This window comes from Psammomys obesus, unplaced genomic scaffold (assembly GCF_907164565.1).
Source record: "Psammomys obesus unplaced genomic scaffold, mPsaObe1.curated_primary_1811, whole genome shotgun sequence".
In the NCBI taxonomy this organism is placed as follows: domain Eukaryota; kingdom Metazoa; phylum Chordata; class Mammalia; order Rodentia; family Muridae; genus Psammomys; species Psammomys obesus.
The window spans coordinates 6,789,952-6,807,412 of record NW_026596091.1 but is presented as its reverse complement, the minus strand read 5'-3'; the positions used below and the strand labels follow the sequence as shown (position 1 = coordinate 6,807,412).

At 38.8% G+C, this 17,461-nt stretch overlaps 1 protein-coding gene across 3 annotated transcripts in view; it reads right to left on the bottom strand.

The window, feature by feature from the left end:
* Nucleotides 1-17,461, bottom strand: part of Bltp3b (bridge-like lipid transfer protein family member 3B) — a 66,972-nt gene that overhangs the window by 20,291 nt on the left and 29,220 nt on the right. For all 3 annotated transcript variants that reach the window (XM_055627835.1, XM_055627836.1, XM_055627834.1), the window contains 8 exons: nt 14,932-15,121; nt 13,608-13,748; nt 12,135-12,305; nt 9,025-9,205; nt 7,928-8,011; nt 5,477-5,659; nt 4,538-4,656; nt 1,725-1,866 (listed from right to left, as the gene is read on the bottom strand). In XM_055627835.1, coding sequence (XP_055483810.1) covers nt 1,725-1,866; nt 4,538-4,656; nt 5,477-5,659; nt 7,928-8,011; nt 9,025-9,205; nt 12,135-12,305; nt 13,608-13,748; nt 14,932-15,121 — 1,211 coding nt within the window. The remainder of the gene's footprint in view (nt 1-1,724; nt 1,867-4,537; nt 4,657-5,476; nt 5,660-7,927; nt 8,012-9,024; nt 9,206-12,134; nt 12,306-13,607; nt 13,749-14,931; nt 15,122-17,461) is intronic.

Genomic DNA, 17,461 nt, shown 5'->3' with positions numbered 1-17,461 from the left:
AGAGAAACAACTGATAAATGCACGTTCACAAAGAATGTCGGAAAGCAAGAAAACAAAGGACTAGATGTCATCAATTTGGTGCAAATAAGGAATTGTATGATAAAATATTTGGATCTTTCTCTAAAGTGATTTCTGAAATTCCTTATTTTATTAAAAAAAAACAAACTAAACTAAAATGGTTTCAGGAGCATCAAAAGCTCATGTTGAAACTGAAAACCTACACCAATAAGTCAACAGTGGAATGGGGAGGTGGCTCAGCTGCTCCTCCAGAGGACCCAGGTTTGATTCCCAGTCCCCAGGTGGCAGCTTACCACCACCTGTAACTTCAGTTCCAGGGGCTCTGACACCCCCTTCTGGCTTCCTCAAACATTGCATGCAGGTGGTGCACAGACTTACATGCAGACACTCATACACATAAGGTAATCACTTTAAATACATCAGCATTAAAGAAGCAGGCAAAAGCTTGCAAGCATGAGGACTTCAGTTCTCAGAACCCATGTAACAAAAGCCACATCCACCCAGCTGTAACCCCCGGGTGAAGAGGCAAAGAAAGACAGGATCCCCTGGGATTGGTCAGCCATCCAGCCTGCCTAACATAACTTGGCAAGCTCCAGACCAATGAGACACCCTGTCTCTGAAAAGAAGATGGGTCAAACATGGTGGCACAAGCCTTTAGTCCCAGCACTCAGGAGATAAGAGGTAGGTAGATCTCTGAGGTCAAAGCCAGCTTGGTCTACACAGAAAGTGCCAGGCTAGATGGTGTGCAAAGTAAGAGTACCAGACCAGCCAGGGCTACAAGTAAAACCCTGTCTAAAAAGGTCAAAACAAAAACCAAACAAACAAAAAACTCAAAGTAGATCCTGACACTTGTCTCTGAGCTACACACACACAAACATCTGTATACCTGTACACACAGACATGCATGCATGAAGATCACAATATAAAGGAAGCCTTTAATTTGAAAACTCAGATAAAATGAAACAAAGGCATATAATTTTAATATTCAAATAAACAAACATATAATCATTTTAACTTCAGGAAGCCAAAATAGCTTATAAGAGCCAAGAAAAAATACTTTTATAACTAAAAAAAAAAAAAAAAAATTATTCCTTTTCTAATAAAATGGAATTTTATACAATGGAATTTTCCCCAAAAAAAAGAATATTTTTCTACAATAACGTTCGTTCATACTTCGTTTTACAAATCTCTAGTAAGCACAAAAATGCAAAATAAAAGCACAAACTTCAAAGATAAAATCAATCAACAAATGCCAAATATTCTTGCCATCAAATATGCCACAGTACAGAGAAAAAAGGACATATAAACAACTATTAACAATGTGTAGAAATGTGAGGTATAAATGTGTACATATAAAAAGTATGTCCTGGGCTGGAAAGATGGCTCAGTGGTTAAGAGCATTGGCTATTCTTCCTAAAGGTCCTGAGTACAATTCCCAGCAACCACACAGTGGCTCACAGCCATCTATAGTGAGATCTGGTACCCTCTTCTGCCATACAGGCACATATGCATGCAGAATGCTGTTTAAATAATAAATCTTTAAAAATTAAAAATTTAATTTGTCTTAAATTTAATATGTCTTAAAATTTAATATGTCTTAAACACAGTGGTTAAAGTAAAATTTTGTGCATAAATTATTAAAACCTAAAACACTCATCCAAAAAAACCCAGCAATGAATGAGCAATAACAAAGTAAACACTCTTACTTGGAAAATCCTTCCCATCTGGATAGTAATATTCCGTGAACTCTATATAGATAGCAGACATTTCTTGTGGAAGATACAGGGATTTTTTGTTGCAGGAAATCATACTTTTAGGAGAAGAACGACATTGTTCTGCTGTAGAGACCTGAGAAAACAAGTTTGCTTATATTATACCAAAAGGACATTTCCAAAAAATTTCTGCAACCTACATATACATCACTTTCAAGCTTTTAAAATCACTTCCAGGACAGCAGGAAGGCTCTGTGGGTAAAGGTACTTGCTGCCATGCCTGATGGCCTGAGTTCTGTACCTGAAAGCCACATGGTAAACAGAACTGACTCCTATAGAAATTAAACGACACTTACAGAGTTGTCCTCTGACCTCTACATATGTGCTGTGTTGTGTGGAGTGGTGTGGCTGTCAGTGGCACACTAAATATATAAATAAATGTTCAAAATAATTTCTAAAATGGAATATTCACAAACCATTCAGAAAACTCTATAAACAACTCAGATTTTTATCAGTTATAAACTCAACTTTGTGCACCATCTTTGGTAAACTTAACTATTTTGAGTCTTTAAAATGACAGGAAGAAAAAAAAACGTAGTAACTGTATATTATGGTGGGGCTAGGAAAGCCATACGACCAGGGAGAGCCAGCCAGGTCGAGATGTGTCCAAACCCTGGAAATGTTGCCCTGAGATGGGCAGGGGTAGCACTGCTTCTTCCCTGCTCTGGGCCTGCATGCCCCAGCGCACATAAGCCTTACGACCCCACCTGTGCCACTCTTGAGATGGTCATGTAGCCTGGTGGCCAGGTTTCAGGTTAAACTTCCCCTCTCCCTGTAACCCCATGCCCTGCAAGCACTTGGAATTCCTATTCAGACAAATGAAGCATTCCTACCACCTCAGGCCGCAGCCAATGATATACACTCACCCTGAATACCTACCCACTCCCCAACGTTTATACAGACCTTGTTTTCCCCCAATAAAAAGAGCTGTTTCACTGAAAACTGTCTCCAGAGAAGGCTGTTTCTCCCATACTCACACAGACCTAGATACTACCTAACCCACCCACACCAGGCTAAGCTTCATTCCCTCCCGTCCAGCCTAGCACACTGGTACCTAGATAACCCAAGGGGAAACGCAGAAACAGGGCAGCATATTATGAGTTAATATAGATAAATAAGTGGCAGACTCAGGACACTGACTCGAATCAAGGCCAAAATGGCTCTTCAGTTTGTCCTTTATAATATGTCATAGATTCTCTATTATTACGAAAGAGTTTTAGAGTTTGTGATACAGAGAAAAACTCTGCAGATAGATGGTGGCATCAGCCACACACTATGAATGTATTTAATACCAATGAATTATAAATTTAAAATAATTAAATTGGAAAATTGTGCCAGTTTTACAGAAATAACTCATGTAAAATACAGTATATCAGTTCAGTCAGCCAGGTGTGGTGAAGCATGCCTTTAATCCCAACACTTGGGATGCAAGGGCAGGCAGATCTCTGTGAGTTTGGGGCCAACTTGGTCTACAAATTGAGTCGACGCCAGCCAGAGCTATTACACAGAGAAACCCCATCTCGAAAATAAATAAATAAATAAATAAATAAATAAATAAATAAATAAATAAATGAATAAATAAATAGATGAATAGTATGCTCAAACAATGAGAAAATAATCAGGGCTTTTAGTTATAACAAGACTTACCATAATAAACAAGAACAATTTATAAAAGATTATATGAATCTAAATGTTTTGTTTTCTCGAGACAGGGTTTCTCTGTATAGCCTTGGCTGTTCTAGACTCTCTTTTTAGAGGCTGGCCTCAAACTCACAGCAATCCAGCAATCCACCTACCTCTTCCTCCCCAAGTACTGGGAATACAGGTGTGTGCCATTATGCCTGGCAAATGTTTTTATTGTTAAAAATAGGTCAAATGTAATTTGTTGCTTTGAAGATTGTGATATTAGGCTGAGTAGAAGGATGACAGCTTGAGTAAAACACTACACGTGAGGCAGAGTTCTTCACAGAAAAGTAAATTCACAGCACAGTGAACCCAGAGAGGTTTGAGTACAGCAAAAAAGACATTCAAGGTCTTGCACACAGACTACTGTGTTGTATGAAATACAGTCTCCAAGAAGTGCTCCGAGCTTTGCTCCTGCTCCCAAGAGATAACCAGAAACTATAACTTCCTATTCATAATGGCAACTGATAGATTTATGCAAACCAGAGGACTGTGAGTTGGGCTGGTCACACCTGATAGTCCTATTAGTAGTTAGAGGTCAGGGAAAACGTTGGGTCACCCACCATCAGTCTATTCTGAGATGAATTCAACCACAGAGGCATAGTCCCTGCATACAGGACACACAGCACTGCGGTGCTGGGGAGGTGCTGGGCCTTCTGAATGGAAGGAAGCACTCTATCACTGAGCTGTGTGGACAGCCTGAGCATCTAGAAGGCCTCCAGGCTGTGCCCTATGCACTATTCCTATGGCAGAAATCCTTTTCCTTTATAATCAAAGTGAACCTGACAGGTTTCAGTGAGAGTAGCAAGGCCTGAGTACAGCACTGAACCTGGGCGTAATTTAGGCAACCGCAAAACTTGTAACTGGTGTAGGAAGTCTGGACAGTGACAACCTGCAGTACTAATCCCTTGACTAGAACTTAATGCAAGATAACCACATAATTAAAAATCATTGAACTGCTTTTTTATCCCGCATAATTTGTATCTCATAGTCTAGACCGTTACAGAAAAATGCTGGCACTAATTAACTGAGTTGCTTGTATAATGAAAAGATTTAATACATACCTGGTATACATTGAAATCTGCGAGTCTAACAACAACAGAACTAGACATTAGCTTAGCTTTCGATGGTTGAAATAATACTGAAGGTGTTTTAGGAGTCCCTTTCAGAGTGGGCTCTTTCTCTGTGAGAAACAAAAATTCCTTTCAACTTGTTATGAAATTACTTTGCATAGCTACTCTTCTGCTGTAGAAAAAGCTACTAAAAACATGGCAATATAACTGCAGGCTTTTATAATGATTCTTTTTTAAAACAAGAATCATATTTTTAATGATATTTTAAGCCACTCTCAGAATGTTAAAAGTAAAAAATTAACAAGCCACTTAAGAATCTAAATATTCAGGCTGGAAAGATGGCTCAGCGGTTAAGAGCACTGACTGCTCTTCCAGAGGACCTGAGTTCAATTCCCAGCAACTACATGGTAGCTCACAACCATCTATACTGAAATATGGCGTCCTCTTCTGGCATGCGGTGAAAACAGAGCATTCACATACATAAAAATAAATAAAAATATTTTTAAAAATCTAAATATTCTATATAGCTATTACTATTATTGGTTATGCTAATCTTGAAAGTGTTGGGGAGCAGAGAGTGGACTCAGCAGTAAAAACCTCATGGTTCTCTTGCAGAGGACCCAAGTTTGGTTCCAAGCACCCATGTTATGCAGCTCACAACTGCCTGTAACTTCAATTCCAGAGGATCCCATGCCCTCTTCCGACTTGACAGACCTTGCACTCAGGTGCATAAAACCCATACATAAACATACACACATACACATTATTAAAAATAAAACCATTTTTAAGTGTTTTAGTCTATACAACTGTTTGTCTACATCTTTAGAGTTTAAAATTTGCTTAGAAATAATGTTTATAAAAATACATGCTCATTCTCCCCTCCTTCCTTCCCCCTGTCTGAATATTATGGGATGTGATTAGGTCAAATACCTGTTTGGAGGTGCTGGGGAGAAGCACGTGTTGGAGATTTAGGAGGTGAACCTGCATTATGATCCTTCATAGCCTGTTTAAGCATTTCAACATTGCATTCAAATTCATGTAACAACTCGTTAGCCCATCCATTTTTTGTTTTGGTTGCATCACTAAAATACATCCAGTGATTACAACTATCTCCTGTAAATTGAACAAGAGGAACTTCATTGCATCCGTGATTTTTTTTTTATTATTACAGCAATGCTTTTTATGAAACCTCAAGAGTCAGTTTTGGTTTGTTTTGATTACAGGAAGACTCACCATATCAGATGATATACATGCATACATACATGCATAAATAATTTAAAATGTATATGTTTACATATTTTGTGCATATATATACTTTATGTGTATATATATATATATATATATATATATATACACACATAGATTAAAAAAATCAGCTTACTTCTTTAACAGAATAAGAGCAAGATATAGGAAAAGAGTATCAAAGTAAATAATCTAGACAGCATTCTATCTAGAACCCATACTTGGTGAAACAATGCTCAATTCACAGCTAAAGGACTGGGCTCCATTACCTTGCAAACATCTACTGTAAACAATCTCAGAAAAATAAAAAAAAAAATAAAAAAAACCTCTCATCAAAGATTTATAAAGTGACTAACTATAATCTAAACCATAAAACTAATAAGATGATGTTTACCAAACCATTTAAGGAAACAACAAAACCTCACAGTACAGATATCAATCATTAATAGACAGACGTTTTGGAAGGACAAAACAAAATCAAGATTAGGTTTCTTTTCAACAACTTAGAAAAGGTGCAGGTACAAACAAAAGTTAAGAGAACAAAATCTGAAGGAGAGGGATGGGAGAGGGGTGGAAGGAGAGGAGGCAGAGGGCCAAGATCAGGATGGAACATGAATATACACATTAGAAGTAAATTTAAAAAAAAATAAAAACACAAACAAAACCATATAAATCCTGAAATACGAAACTGAACTTATGGTGCTATAAATAAGAAATCAGGAGTTTGAGATGTGGTAATTAAAATGTATTTTATTTTCTTTGTTTACACTATATCTGTCTAGCTAATGAACAAAACATGGGATTTTTGAGCATATGGTTTGTATAAACCCATACAAATATGAATGTTAGTATTTATTAAATTATTAGATGTGATTTAATAGTCTCTCTTTCACTTGGTTTGATTCTATAAACACTACTATTTATGCTGAGATTTAACTGCACCCATTATCACTGAAAGTAATTAGTATATATTATTCATACTCTAGAATGAATCACATAAATGATTTTGAATAAGTCTTCTGGAAAATTCAAAACAAAGAAAGATATTCTGCTCTATGACTATGGTGCAATGGTCAAATTACTTAATTTGGAAATAAATCATCCTATTTTGTTTTGATATTTGGGAGAAAAGGACATATCAATACTTGATGATTAAATAACCTATTAAATCTTATTTACTGATAAGTTAAAAAATATAGAAAATAGAAAAATGTTCCAATATCATTAAATGATAAACTCCAAACTATTGACTTAAAGACTTGATTTGCCAAAAATAACCAAATAATACAAATACATGTTCCTATATCCTAAATTTTTATTTAATTTTATTTATATACTTATTTATTACAATTTATTCACTTTGTATCCCTGCTGCTGCCCCCTCCCTCGTGTCCTCCCAATCCCACCCTCCCTCCTTTTTCTCCCCCTATGCCCTTTCCCTAGTCCCCTGATAGGGGAGGTCCTCCTCCCCTTCTATCTGACCCTAGCCTATCAGGTCTAATCAGCACTGGCTGCATCATCTTTCTCTGAGGCCTGGCAAGGCTGCACCCCCCACGGGGAGGTGATCAAAGAGCCTGCCACTGAGTTCATGTCAGAGAGGTAGCTATATCCTAAATTTTTATAAGTTTTAAAACTTGTATTTATGCCTTTAATCCCAGCACTCAGGAGGCAGAACAGGCAGATCTCTGAGTTCAAGGCCATCCTGCTCTTCAGAGCTAGTTCCAGGACTACACAAAGAAATCCTGTCTCAAAACAAAATAAAATGTATTTATTATTTATTTAGCTAATTTATTTCTTTCTCCCTCTGTCCCCAACGTGTGTGTGTGTGTGTGTGTGTTGCTATGGATCAAACCCATAGCCTCAAACATGCTATTCAAGTTTTCAACCATTTAGTGATACCTTAGGCCAAATTGGTCAAATTCTAACAATTACAGTTTCTAATAATCTACATGAACCAAAATACATTTCTAAGGCATTTTTATACTCCTAGTAAAATGCTGCCAGAAGAAAAATAATAACAATATCTTGATCTGTTTTCTTAGTAAGTTAAAACAAACGAATGATTAAATTTTTAAAAATAATTGGATATGTCACTTTAAAAGCAAGATTTGCATATTTTAAATGAATTATTATACACACCTGCTTTATGATAAGGATAATAGTCAATGGTCAGCTGTGTGAAAGAGAGCTGCATAGCACCTCCACTAATACGTCTATTTGAGTCTGGGAAGAGGAAAAGAATTGAGGGAAGAAGGGAAAGGGAGAGATATTAGGAACACTGAATTTACCATTAAAAAACGTTTACAAAAATCAGAGTCCAAGTAGCAATTGCAAGCATACACTGCCAATAAATTTGTTAGCCCAGTTTCTAACAGCTAGTATGTTAGCATCACTCCACAGTCCTCATCTGAACCTGCCCTGTTACCCGAGTCTACTCAGCAAAGATAAATAGGGAGAAGACTGAAACAGGAATCTGCTTCCTTATGAAATGCTGGGAAGGGAAAGAAGGGGACAGTGTTAGAGAGCCACACAGTTGCCGTTATGCGTACAAAGAACATGGGTTCAGTGCTAGAGAGATGGCTCAGTGGTTAAAAGCACTAACTGCTCCTCCAGAGGACCCAGGTTCAATTCCCAGCACCCACACAGCAGCTCATACCCATCTGTAACTCTAGTTCCAAGGGATCCAACATCCTCTTTTGGCCTCCAGAGGGACCAGGCACACACTGGTACACAGACATACATAATTGCAGGCAAAATACTACTAGAACACAGGTTCATGACAGATAGGTGGGTTAACTACAATGCTTAGAGCATGCAAATACTCATGAATGGACTACAGGGTAACATCTGTAGATAATTTCAGAAGACAAATCTAAGTTATTTTATGCAAGGATGCCACACATTTATTCAGCCGTTGTTATTCTTGTTTTCAGACAGGGTCTCATTATGTAATCCTAGCAGGCTGGCCTCAAATTCACAGAGATCTGCTTGCCTCTGCCTCTCTAGTACTGGGAATAAAGGCATATGCCACCGCATTGGTCAATCTCAGTTTTTTAAAACCTAATTTTACTATTAGCATTGATAGCCAACAGTTAAGTAAGTGTAAGTATTAGCTACTCTACTAAAGTCAAACAAATTCAAATAATGTTTCATATTTTTAATATATATTACATATAACAAACAGTAGTTTGATAGTCAATTTGTAGAAAAGCCAAAATAGTGTAGTATGAGATTACCTTTTTCTTTTGCATGGACATCGTCACAGATGTGTAGATCTAGATGGGAAATCACCAGATGATGGGAGGTCTCCTTAACATCAAAGTCACTGAAGAGCTTCACGATTGCATCGCTTACGTCGGAAGCATTCGCAGCCTGTGGGGACTTCACGTGCTGTGCAGATGAAGCCACCGAAGAGCTCTAAGAAGGCCAAACCACATTATCACTGTCCACTCACATCTCACAAGCAAACCTGAGTATTCCCAGCAAAAGACTCATGAAAAATGAAAAATGAGCAGGATATAGTGCATTTTCTAACAGTAGTTCTACTGCCTTAAAACACCTTCTGAATTACATAAAAATAAAATTTACATTAAAAAACTAGAAAACTAGATACAACTTGACTGTATGGCCAATAAATTTCAGTAAACATCTGTACATACCTAGTTTTCTTTACCTGCACCCCTTCAATCAAAGCTGCTTCCTCCTTTGCATTTCTTTTTATGGCTAACGAAACAAGATTCTGTCATTCTGAAGTCCTCAGTTCCTTATCCATAACTTCCAGAAGACGAAGATGATGCTTTCCAATCTGACTTGATATTTCTTTCAAGCTATTTTCAAAAATGCATGTACATACTTCCTCTAAACTGGCTCCAAGCTTACTCTCTTCTTTAGCTCATCCATAATGCAGTCAGAAGTCTGACTGAACTTGTGCTTAGAAAATTCCTATTAGTGCTCAGATGCCACACATACACACACACACACACACACACACACACACACACACACACACACACGTACAAAGTCCCTCTTGTCCACCCATTCTTTCCTTCTGCAGTCCCATAAGCTGCTCCTCAATTTAAAGTTAGGCTGTCAGGACAAGTCATGGTGGCACACTCCTCCCAGCACGCAGGAGGCAGAGACACATGGAATTCTCTCTAACTTCAAGGCCAACCTGATCTACAAAGTACATTCCAAGCCAGCCAGGGCTACATTGTGAGATCCTGTCTCAAAGCCCCAAAACAATAAAAAGTAAAGATAAATAAATTAGGCTTCCCCAGAGAACTCAGAAAGTGTCTCTTGGCTAAGTATTACAAACCTTGCAGAAGGAGGCAAGTCTCGCCATCAATTTGGTAGGTACTTACTTGTTTCCCTGGCTATAAGTGCTGTAAAATTTTGTTCACGACAATGGGTGGAGTGCAATGAGGTAAATTTGTTTTTAAAATGGAATTCAGTGCTGTAAACTCCAAGCGGCTGGCTTGGATTCAGAACAGCTCACCATATGCTATTACTGCCAATAACCCAATACTTTTACAGTTCTTCCTGAGAGATAGTAGCTCCCCCTCCACACGTACTCAAAGCAAAGTTAATGGACGTCTCTTGTCACTGAGTCAAGAGAATCATTCATTTCTGGCAGCAAGTAGTTCAAATTTCCTATGTTTTGTTCCCAGAAGTACTTTTTCTTCCTGGACAAATCCATCACTGACTGCACATTTGTAAGAGGGTGCTTTTCATTTCTTAAGTAGGATAAGTGCAATCACAGCATGGAAAAACACATGTAACATCTAAACCAAGCATATTCTCAGGCAGTCAGAAGAAATTAAGAGCTGTTAAGCTAGTAAATATAGATCTCAGACACAGAGTGTAGGATGTGTGCATGCTATGTGGATACAGGCCTCTGTGTGCCAGTATGTGTGGAGGTCACAGGACAACCCCACCTTCCATCTAAGAGACAAAATCTCTTTCTCACAGCTAGGCTATCTGGACACAAACTTCCAGGGTTTCTCCTGTCTCCACTTCTTATCACGCCACAAGAGGACTGGGACTAAAGGCACCTGCATTATATCCGGCCTTACATGGATGCTGGGGATCAAAATCTGGACCCCAATGATGGTTCAACAAGCACTTTTCCCAGCTTGGTTCTTCACTTTTTAAGACATGGCATCGTTGTGTTACTTACAAAACTTCTCCAAATTCTGCAGAAGGTCAGTTGAAACTTGGGGCTCCTATCGTTTTTCTGCCTCCCTCTCTCTTGCTTCTCTCCTCTAACAATTATGGGAAACTGCAGTGTTTACGTTATACTTCCCTCTCCCTAACTCTGCGGCCCTTGAAGGCAGGGCCACACAGTACTTGTTTATTCCATGCAAACAGATGCCTATGTACCCTTGTAAGCAGGTAGGCAGCCAACAATGTCAGTATGAACAACACCAAAGCCTAAATGATGCCACTTCCAGGTACCAAGCTCTACCACCAATAAGCGAGAAGAAGATTTTATAACATTTCATAAAATTTACAACAGCAAGCTATGAAATTTATTTCTACTTTAATAAAATTATCAAAGATAGTACTCACTGGAATTTTCCACATCCTTTCTACAAAGATGTTTATATATTAGGAATCAGAATTTAATACTGGGAAAGACTGAAAATGTTTTTTCTTCAGATAAATTGAGGCTTCTGATTCACTACAGCCACCCCACCGCTGGCCATGAGCAAATTCTAACATAAGTTTTGTCTTCAACGTGTCTCCAAACAGTTCTAGCTATTTGTGCTAACAACCTTCTGTACCTGCTCTTATAACACCCAGCTGTTATTTCTATTTCCCTTTACCTCAAAAAGTTTAAAAATGATTTTTTTTAACTTCCTGAAAAGCATTATTGGGCTAGGCAACGGCTCAGTGCATAAGAGCACTTAATGTACAAGCACAAGGACTTGAGCTCCAAGTCCGCAGTACTCACGTAAAAAGTGGAACACCACCACTATAACCCGAGCACTGTGAGGGTGGAGACAGGATTAGTGGGGCTGGCTGCCACCCTAACAGAACGTTCAGCGAGAGACTCTGTTTCAAGGAAATAAGGCCAAGCAGGATGAAATGGGAGACTCAACATACTTCTACGTCCTCCATGCATTACACCATCAAGTACGCAGTGTCAGTACTCTACACCCTACACAAAGAGCTCCAAACACAATAAGCACCAGACAAACAGTCATGTCCTAAATGACGTTATACTGTAACATATTTAGATAAAGAAGATGCTTGGCTCAATAACATGCAAAGGAATTACCAACTCACCAATCTAATCGTTTAAACTAGTTACACACAGTCTTTCTTCTGGGAATCTGTAGCATACCTGCGTAGGTTCAGCAGCCATACTCTTCCTTTGTTCTGTTGATTTTTCTATTGCTTCACTAAGAGACTTTGCATATTGCACCATAGCTTTCAACTGGGAATCCGTTAAAACCCATAACAAATCATCCAGTATTAGAACTAACTTTGTGGCAATGACATTGCAGTCTTTTAACTGTAATAAAAATGATTTAGGAAATTAATCTACAAATAAAACTTACAACATACTTACATTTTACATGATGCTTACATAAAAAGCATAAAGTTCTTAGTAGGATTAAATGTGGGTATGGATGCTGCCTTCCTTTAAGTAAGATGGCTCAGCAGTCAAAGTCTCCTGCCACCAAGACTGATATCCCGAGATCAATCCTCGAGACCCACAGAGTGGAAGGAGAGACCTAATACCCCCAATACACAATCATCCTCTGACCTCCACACAGTGTAGCATGTGTCCCCCTTCCCACAATGAAATGAAAATGTAACAAAATTTATTGAGTTCCTGTAAGATAGACTATTTCCCAAAGCTAGAGATAGTAGTGCTAAAAAAGACTGATAGTTTTCTGAAGTACACATTACATGTATGTGATTCGTATGTGCAGATGACAGACCATACTTGCTTCTATTAACTGAACTCATCCTACCTGATGAAGAGGAATTACAACTCATCAAAGGCCATTTCACCCACATTTCAGGTTCAGGGATACTCTGTTCAGCTCAGAGAAGCCTCCCTTCTGTGGAGTTACCACAGTTGCTTATGTCAGTGTGCCAGTGACACAAGCACAGGCATGCTGCAGAGTCTTTGGTTAGGCCTGTTTAAAAGTACCATCTCCTCATGATGCTTCAGCAGCAGTCAGGGGCTCTCAGGCTCTAACGCTCTGACCGCTCCTTTCATTTCTGTGAGTTTCCAGTAGTATCTTCTTGCTTGTTTGAAACAGGGCTTCTCTATGGAACGGGGACTGGAACCCTGCCTGCCTTCCGAGTGCTGGGCTAAAGGTGTGCGCACCCTGCCTGCCCTCTGGAAATATCTTAAAAATGTACTGAAGGTTAAAGTTTTGACCACTGATAATAAAAACCATTGTCGAACAAAACTCAGGAAGAGAAATTGCTTCTTCTTCCTCCTCCTCAACTTCTTCATAATCTTCTTTCCTAGCTGCATTTGAGGACTGAACTCAGGGCCTTATTCATACTAAGTAAGCATTCTACCACAAGTTACACTCCTAGCCTGTGAAATGAAATTCTAAGACATTAGATATTCAACAAATATCTGAATCTGAAAGAATCTATTCAATTTGCGGAGAATACAAACCTCTGAGAACTTGAACCAGATGGAGAGTGCTGTAACTACTTTAGTGTTCCACAAGCGGCACCCCGGGTCCCCTCACCTGCCAACACTGTCTGAGAGAGCACTTCCTGTCTGTGCTTCCCTAATGCTCCGCCTACCCAAACAGCTAACATGGGGCAGAGATGGCTTACTCACTCTTCTCTTAAGGGTGACTCTGATTTTTGACTGGTTTGTTATTAATCGAACAGGAGCACACATAATTTCAAGATGTGAACTTTGGGTAGCATCTGCCTCAATTCGAATCATCTGCCAGTTTATTTCTTTGAATGTCAAAACCTAAAAAGAAAATAGAGATTAGCTGCGAACACTCATGCAAAATGAGAAAAGTATATATTTCTGAAAACAAATCAAAAAACACACCTTCCCAATTAATTTTTGTGAGAGTCTAAAAATATTCATGCTACTTTTATATGCTTCATCAGATCCAACAACACATGTCCAGAGCTGTACTCGTCTGTAAGACTCTCGGCAACTGCATTTAGAGAACAGCCTAAATGACAAGCAGCACCATAACCATCGTTAAAATAGTGTCTGGGCACGGGGCCATGGTGGCGCACACCTGGGGTCCCAGCACTTGGGGAGGCAGAGGCAGGCAGACTGCTGTGTGTTCCAGGACAGCCAAGGCTACACAGAGAAATCTGTCTCAAAAGCAAAACAAAACAAAGGAACAAAAGGTGTTCCCTGTGAAATATTCACCTGAGCTTGATCCCTGGAACCCACATGAGTATGGAAGAAGAGAACTGACCTCACAGAGTTGTTCTCTGACTTACACATACACACACAGAGAGACAGACAATTTTTTTTTAATTAACAAGTAGGATAGGACTCATTACTTCCATAAGGTGAAAGATTTATATAGCAAAACTTTAAAACACTAGCATTTTATAACTAAGTGATTTAGGATAATAGAAAAGCATACTTTCAAGTCCAAAAGAGAAAACCAACTAGAATGTGACTCCAGACAATCACAGATGTAATTATTTTATTCGTGTGTGTGCAAGTGCGTGAACGTATGTGAGCACCCGTGAGCACCTGTGTGTATGTATGCGCACCACCAGTGCATGGAAGCCAGCAAAGGAGAAAGGGAATGGGATCCCCCTGAACTGGAGTTACAGGTGGCTGTGAGTCCTCCAGTGTGAGTTCTGGAACCAAACCCACATCTTCTGCAATAGCATCAAGTATTCATAACTGCTGAGCCATCCCTCCACTTGCTTTACTTATTTTTTAAATTGATATTGTGTGCATGCGTGTATATGTGTGCATATGTGTGAGCACCCATGTGCCTGAGCAGGGGTCAGTTTTCTCTTTCCAACATGTGGGTTTCAGGGATGTAATTCAGGTCATCAGGCTTGGTAGCAAATGTCCTCACCCACAGAGCTGGCCTGGATGTAATTTTTTTAATGTCTGTGTGCATTTATCACTGACTAAAATGCTTTTTAGTAAGAAAAAAGTCTTTTACCTCTCCTTTCTGTGGATCTTGAATACGAGTAAATCTCAAGTCTGCATGTTCCCAGTTTGCATTGACACTATAGATACGGAGCTGAGAAAGTTCAAAGGAAGCATTGAAAGCCTTCGCTCCAATTCTGATGACAATGGAATTGACAGAAACAGTAATTCCCTCAACTACTTTTTCAGCAAAGCCGTATTCACTGGAAAACAGAGCAAAACAAAATATAGCGCACTAAAGTTAGAATAAAGTCATTAAAAATTACTAGCTAATAGTCTCATACAAGTTCATACATAAAATGCCCTAATAGCCAGGTGGTGATGGCACATACATTTAATCCCAAAACTCAGGAGGCAGTGGCAAAAGGATCTCTATGAGTTTGAGGGCAGCCTCGTCTACAAAGTGAGTTCCAGGACAGTAATGGCTAAAACAGAGAAACCTGCTCAAAAAACATAAATTCAAAAAAAGTGTTAATGTTGTCATTGATAAGTAAAATACGAGGGAGGAGCAGCCTTGCTAGGCCACAGAGGAGGACATTGTGGCCAGTCCTGATGAGACCTGATAAACTAGGGTCAGATAGAAGGGGAGGAGGGCCTTCCCTATCAGTGAACTCAGAGAGAGGCAGGGAGGAGATGTGGGAGGGAGGGTGGGATTGGGAGGGAATGACGGAGGGGGCTACAGCTGGGATACAAAGTAAATAAACTGTAATTAATATAAAAAAAATAAAACTTATTAAAAAAATAATAAAAGTAAAAAAAAATTTTAAAGCCCCAATATCTAACATACATTTTTCCAAAATAAAAAAATGCCAAAAAAGAGAAATGTCTTACTACACATTTTCCTACTGTTTTTCCCTTTCACAGTATTTCTACCTTTTCTCCAATTCTTCGACTCTCTAACCAATCTAAATACCAAGCACTCTATCAACTGAGAAATTTTAATCCGTTCTCTAAAATCTCAAGTTTCTAGATAGAGGAGAAATTATAAAGTTAACATAAAAGCCATTTTCCCTGCCACTGTTACATGTAGTCCAAATCTAAGCTCTGCAGCCAATAAACGCAGCTGTCAGTCACTGCAGCACAGAATGGAAAACATTACGCAAACCCAGGAAGCTACGGACCAGTCGGAGTTTGTCCTCTGCTTCCACGGTGTGTACCCCGGTAGCCCTCACCCGCTGGGCCATCTTACCAACTCCTAAACAAGTAATTCTTTTTAGATTTATCTTTATTTTATACATATGAATATTTTGCCTGCATATGTAACAGAGGCCAGAAAAGGATGTTGGACAATGCTAGAACAGGAGTTTCAGGAGGTTGTGAGCAGCCATGTGGCTGGCAACCTAACCTGGATCCTCTGCAAGTGCAAAAAGTGCTCCTAACTCCTGAGCCGTCTCTCCAGCCCCATAAACAAGTCTTAAAAGTCTATCTCAACTATTCCATAAAGCGGTATAAAAAGAGTCCATACCACATGCTACTATCTTGTTAGCATCTTTTTTTTTTTTTTCTTTTGTTGAGAGAGACAGGGTTTCTCTTTGTAGCCATGGCTGTCATGGACTTGCTCTATAGACCAGGCGGGACTCAAAAATCACAGAGATAAAGCTACCTCTGCTCTTGAGTATTGGGATTAAAGACATGTTCCACCTTGCCCAGCTAGCATCTGATGTTTATTTAACTAGTCTTAACTTGTGAAAAGTCAAATTTTTTTAAAGTGACATTTTATATTTAATGAATTTTATAGTTATCTAAAAGTCTGTAATTTACCAAGAAATTTAAGTTTTAGGAATGACAGAAGTTCATTAATGTCTAGGAAATGAGGTGCAGAGAAATATTAATGCTCCAAGACCTCTACTTCCTGAGGGCTGGGGTTGCAGTCATTTCCTACCACATGTTTATACACAGTACTGCATACATCCAAGGCTATGAACATGCTAATAAATACTCTGTCAACTGAGTTCCATCCCCATCTCAAAATACCTCAGGCTAAACACACCCTTCTTGTGGTAATGTAAGAAAATATAGGCCTATATGATAGATTAAATAAAGCAAAGGGGGTATGTACTATTATTTTTGTGAGCACTACTAGGTAAAGTTACTTGACACTGATAACTGACAGAAAACCCGGGCAGCAGCTGAATGACTAACTGGCAGTCTATGCAGCAGGAACACACTGGGCAAAAGGATGATTTACATCTCCCCTTAATTTCCAGTCTTTCATGACACTCATAATGACACAGATTTTCAAGCTTATGAATAGTTTATGTCTAGAACTTTCCATATAGTATTTTTAGACTGTCACTAGTCACAGTTAACTGAATACATAGAAAATGACACCACAGATAGATATTATAATAAAAAATTAAGATTTATAGAATACCTAAGCTCCTCTGCACTGCTCTTGGCTACTCATTACTATTTAACAGTATGATAATCTAGAGGAATGAAAATTAAAAATAACCTGCTACTAGCTAAATGTGAACACTGTCTAACAGTGAGGTGGCTGAGGCAGAGGGTATCTGAGGTCAAAGGATTTTATATTCTTCCTG